Source organism: Aegilops tauschii, chromosome 7 (assembly GCF_002575655.3).
Source record: "Aegilops tauschii subsp. strangulata cultivar AL8/78 chromosome 7, Aet v6.0, whole genome shotgun sequence".
Lineage (NCBI taxonomy): Eukaryota > Viridiplantae > Streptophyta > Magnoliopsida > Poales > Poaceae > Aegilops > Aegilops tauschii.
The window spans coordinates 5,388,142-5,393,515 of record NC_053041.3 but is presented as its reverse complement, the minus strand read 5'-3'; the positions used below and the strand labels follow the sequence as shown (position 1 = coordinate 5,393,515).

Genomic DNA, 5,374 nt, shown 5'->3' with positions numbered 1-5,374 from the left:
CGCAAGCGCGCGCCCGTGTGCGTATCCTACTACCTGCATGCAGCCGCACTGAGCCTCTCTCTCTCTCTCATCTGCCCTCCGTTCCCACATATTTTACGTTTTTTAACTGAGTTGACTGCGTGCCTTTGAGATATCCCGATGCAACTATGGTATATACTGTAATGTGTTTTTTCTGTGATACAAGTGTTTGACTCACCATGTTACATGAGTGTAATATTTTTTATTTGATGTTTTTCATGTGACCATGCATAGAAAAGCCGGTAGCGCGTACTTTTTTTTTCCGAGGGTAAAGAGATTTTATTCCAAGATCACAGGGTTACAATCAAGAGGCAAAAGTTCCTCCACACATGGTGGTCCTCTACCTAGCCATACAACAGTAGTACTCTTTGTACGACTATACGAAGCCAATCGATCTGCTACCCTATTTTGCTCACGTTTAACTTTCGATGGAATAAACTCTCTTACACCCATATGATGCTGAATCTCAGCCACCAAATGACCATAAGCAGAATACCGAAGACTGTCCCCCTTCATTGCCATCAAAGCTTCCGATGAGTCAGTTTGAACAATGACAGACCCCTCACTATGTTGAATAGCTAGGGCCATTCCTTGCATTAGAGCATGTAGTTCGGCTTCTAGGGCGTCATTGCAGTTGAATATGCACCGATACGCCTTGAAGATGACACTGCCATCACTCCTCCGCAACACCATTCCCGCTGCTGCTGAACCATCTGCACCCGAAAAAGCTCCATCCACAGATAGGGCAATCTGTCCCGGTGGAGGCCTCGGCCAGTGCAGCACCGATGCTGCTGTTCATGGGGTAGCTCGGCTAGTTACCACGGTCGACATTTTTCCCTTCAGTATTTCCTCAGTGGTATATCTCCTGGCCAGCTGTATTGATGACATGTAGCTCTGAAGATAGTCTGTTGTCGCTGCGGTCGTCGGAATCGCTGCAGCATGTGTGAGATCATTATGCAACGACCAAATTCTCCACAGAAGCATGATTGTGCAGTCCCTCATTGCATCGTCACAATTTAGAAGAATATTAAGGAGCCAGTCCTTCCCAGTGTCCTTTAGCAACTGGTTGTCCGGCAGCGCCCAGACCTGGCGCATTTGACTCCACAACGCCTGTGCATGATCGAATGTGATAAGAGCGTGGAAGCTGGTTTCCTTCTCCGAACCACACAGTGGGCATGTATCACGAGTAGCAATGTGTCTGTACTTTTTGCATGCATTAGTAGCTAACGCCCCAGACACCACCTTCCAGGCTAGTATCCGCATTTTCAAAAGCAGGTTTGCATTCCAGATCCGTCCCCAGATCGACCGGTGCCCATCAGGAGCGGCGCTAGAAGACCCCACCTCTGCCGAACCGTCTGATGTAGCTAGACGATAAGTGCTTCTAACAGTAAAACAACCATTCTTCTCGGGAAACCATGCTATAAAGTCTTGCCCACCCCTCGGGGACGTCCGAATCTTCAGTATTACAAACACATCCATGTCCCAAAAATATTGCCGTAGTCTGTTCATTCCAAGCTCCTGACTCCTCCAGGAAATCAACTACCCAGTTGTATCTGCAGCTGCCTTTCGGGGTTATGGGTTTGAAATCATGTCTCCTGGGAATCCATGCATCCCTCCATGTTTTAATCATCGTGCCGTTCCCCACCCTCCAGATCAGTCCTTTCTTCAACAATTCAAGGCCATATAAAGAGCTAGACGGGAACACCGTGTCCAAAAGATTTCCGTTCGGGTAGTATTTAGCCCGTAGAAGGCGAGCACAAAGACTATTCGGGCTGTCTAGCAACCTCCAGGCCTGTTTCGCAAGCAACGCCTGATTGAATGCCCGCATGTCTAAACCCCATACCCCCCTATCCTTGGGTAGAATCATCTTCTCCCAACTGAGCCAAGCCATCTTTCTCTTGCCCTTCTCCACTCCCCATCAATACTGTCTCATCATTCGTGTTAGATCATCACACACGGACGCCGGCAGGCGGAAAACGCTCATCACATACGTAGGAATTGCTTGCGCCACCGCCTTTATTAAGATCTCCTTGTTGCCCGACGACACATATTGCTCACTCCAATCAACAAGCCTTTTCCTAAGCCTGTCCTATGCGGTCTCAAATTGGCCTTTATGTACCCTTCCTTCCGGTACAGGTAAGCCTAAGTACTTAGGTTCAAACACTTGTTGTGTAACCTCCAAGATATTTTTCATCTCCGCTGCCACCGAGTCATTCCAATTGTCTGAAAAAAGGATGGAACACTTTTCGGGGTTGATAAGTTGACCCGTCGCTCTGGAATATGTGTTCAACAAACCTTTGACAATGCTCGCTTGGTGGCTCGTAGCTTCAAATAGTAACATAGTATCATCTGCGAACAGTAGATGAGAGATAACTGGTGCTCCACGGCAAATCAAAATCCCCTTCAACTCTCCCTCATTAACTGATTTTGATAACAGAGAGGACAAGGCATCAGCAATAAAAGGAAGAGGGGGACAGTGGGTCACCTTGCCTCAGCCCCCATTTTGGGGCAAACAACTCAAGTAACTTCCCATTGAACTTGACAGAATATTTGACAGACTTAACACAAGCCATTATCCATGAAATCCACTCCAACGAGATCCCCCATTTAATTAGGGCTTGCTCCAAGAAATCCCAATCCACCCGATCATATGCCTTCGAGAGATCCAGTTTGTACGCACAGGCTGCTGGTCTGTTAGATTTCACAGTTTGTATATGATGGATGCACTCAAAGGCAATGATGGAGTTATTAGAAATAAGTCGTCCAGGAATGAACGCACTTTGATTCTCTGAGATCAACTCCCCCAACAAGGGTCGTAGACAATTAACCAGGCATTTAGACACGATTTTAGAAAGCACGTTACAAAGACTTATCGGTCTGGAATCCTTAAGCTCCTTTGAGTGTTGAACTTTTGGAATAAGGACGATGGCTGTGTCGTTCACTCCCTCTGGCATAACTCCTAACTTGAAGAATTCCAACACCGCAGCTCTGATCTCCGTCTTCAAAACCGCCCAGTTGCGCTGAAAAAACCTAGCTGGCAGGCCATCCGTGCCAGGTGCTTTAATTGGGCCGATCTGAAACACAGCATTAGACACTTCTTCCTCAGAGAAGGGCGCACATAAAATGTCATTCATGCCCTGTGTCACTTTAGGTGCAATTCCGTCGAGCACACTCGAAGGCGTAAGTGTTGGATCCTTGGTAAATACTTCCTTAAAATACGAGGTTGCCATGCGCTCCATATCCGATGGCACTGAGCACCGTGTACCATTAGTTTTACGCAGTCGTTGGATGAAGTTCCGACGCGCCCGTCACACAGCCCGTCGATGCAAGTATGTTGTGTTATGTTCTCCCTCCTTTAACCATGTAATCCTCGATCACTGTAGCCAGAGCATCTCCTCCTTGTAAAGGAGTTCATCTAACTGGTACATCTTCTGTTTTATCAAGGTTCTGTCCGCGTCTTGCAGTTGCAACTCCGCTAGCTGTCCCCAGAGTTTTTCAATTTTAGACGTGACATGACCGAAGTTCTCCTTACTCCAAGAACGCAGCTTCACCATCGTCTCTTTTAGAGCATCCCTGACAGCACCTAAGGTACCTGCAGGTTTGCTTTTCCCCCAACGATCCGCTATAACCGAAGCCAATGCCGGGTGTCGTTCCCACATGATCTCATATCTGGGCGTAGCTTTATTTTTAGGCGATTCCACATGTGATAGCCGCACCAATAGAGGACAGTGGTCCGAGCATGAGGACGCGAGGTGATCAACCTGAGTAAAGGGAAACAAATCCTTCCAAGCTTCATCTGCACAAGCTCTATCCAAACGAACACGGACGTTTCTGTTGCCCACTTGACCATTATCATATGTGTACGGGATCCCGGAGAACCCCAAGTCCATCAACTCACAAGAGAGTAAACAATCCCTGAACTGTTGCGTTTGATTTTCAGGCCATTGCGTAAGGGAGAGGTGTTCGTGTTGCCACATAGCTTCATTAAAGTCTCCACAAACCAACCACGGTTCCGAGGAAAAGGCCCGTAAATTTGACAGAGAGCTCCACATACGGTGTCTGTTCTCCACCCGTGGTTCTCCATAAACATAGGTCGTCCTCCATGATTTATGATTTGCTCCATCTACAATCCACACGTCTATATACCGTGCACAAGAATCCAGAACTGTCACTTGCAAATTCTCATCCCAATAGAGGGCCAAGCCCCCAGTCAAACCATCACTGGAAACACCAGCAAAACCTTTCATGTTCAGTCTCCATTTGATTTTCTCCATCTTGCTTGAGGCTTGTCTAGTTTCAGAGAGAAATACCAGCCCCGGGGAATTGGCTTTGCAGAGGGCCAAAACCTCACAAACTGTCCGGCGGTCCCCCCCCCAGCAGTTCCAAACTAGAGAACTCATTGTGTTCGGCGGTCCTCCTCGAAGGAGGTCACCGATCGATCGTCTGAAACATCTTCAGAGCCAAGTTTGGCCCGTTTACTGCCTGAACTGCTAGTAGGTGACTGAGTACCACCTCCATCTTCCCCTTTACCAAGGGTCAACGTGAGAACACCAGATGGGGCCTTGGTGTTCCCTATATTGTCCCCTGTGCCCGCCTCCTCCATAGCTAGCCTTTTCCTCACCGATGGATCAACTTGCATGTCTGTCCACGAGGTTTTTGACGGGCTTGAGGTTGTATCCAAAGTTTCAGGGTCAACATACTTTTGTGACGAGTTCCTTCGGTTGGGCGTGTAGTCAGGCTTCTGATCTCCACCCTGATTAGCACCTTCCGGCCATGGCTTGTTAGGGCCTCTGCATATAACCACGCGCCAAACTTCTTGCTCTTCTCCTCATGGATTCCAGTGCCACACTCTTTGAAATCATGGCCTATAATGCCACAGACGCTGCAAAATCGGGCCAGTTTCTCATATCGCACCAGGAACACCTGACGCTCCTTGCCTCTTACAATACTAGCGAACTTGGTTAAGGGCTGACGCACATCATGGCGAACCCTAATTCTCACATAGTCACCGCGGGTATTCCCATTCAATCTCATCTCCAGAATCTTCCCTGAATTCCTAAGCAGATGTTCCACAATGCCTTTCTTACATAAACCCTCCGGGAGTTTGTGGATCTGGAGCTAAATTGGCATGAACACCATAGGAACCTCCTCTGCTTTGGTGAATCCATCATAGGGGCACATCAGCACTAAGAAGTTCCTAAACAACCAGGGACCTTGCTCGATCATCCGTTCCCAGTCGCCGAGGCACGCGGCCTGAACAACGAACAAGTTTGGGCCGACAGGACGGAATTTCACTTGTTGGGCAGGATTCCATGCCACCCGCATATCCTTGTAGAAGGCCGATGAGCTAAAGGTT

At 48.1% G+C, this 5,374-nt stretch overlaps 1 protein-coding gene across 1 annotated transcript; it reads right to left on the bottom strand.

The window, feature by feature from the left end:
* Positions 1 to 3,392: 3,392 nt before the first annotated feature.
* LOC141026625 (uncharacterized) lies at positions 3,393 to 3,908 on the bottom strand. The gene has a single exon (XM_073503461.1). The coding sequence runs from the start codon at positions 3,906 to 3,908 to the stop codon at positions 3,393 to 3,395; it is 516 nt and encodes a 171-aa protein (XP_073359562.1).
* Between the last annotated feature and the right edge of the window lie 1,466 nt (positions 3,909 to 5,374).

What these genes read in the sequence shown, in the direction of transcription:
- LOC141026625 (XM_073503461.1), bottom strand. Translation starts at nt 3,908, where the DNA reads ATGGACTTGGGGTTCTCCGGGATCCCGTACACATATGATAATGGTCAA.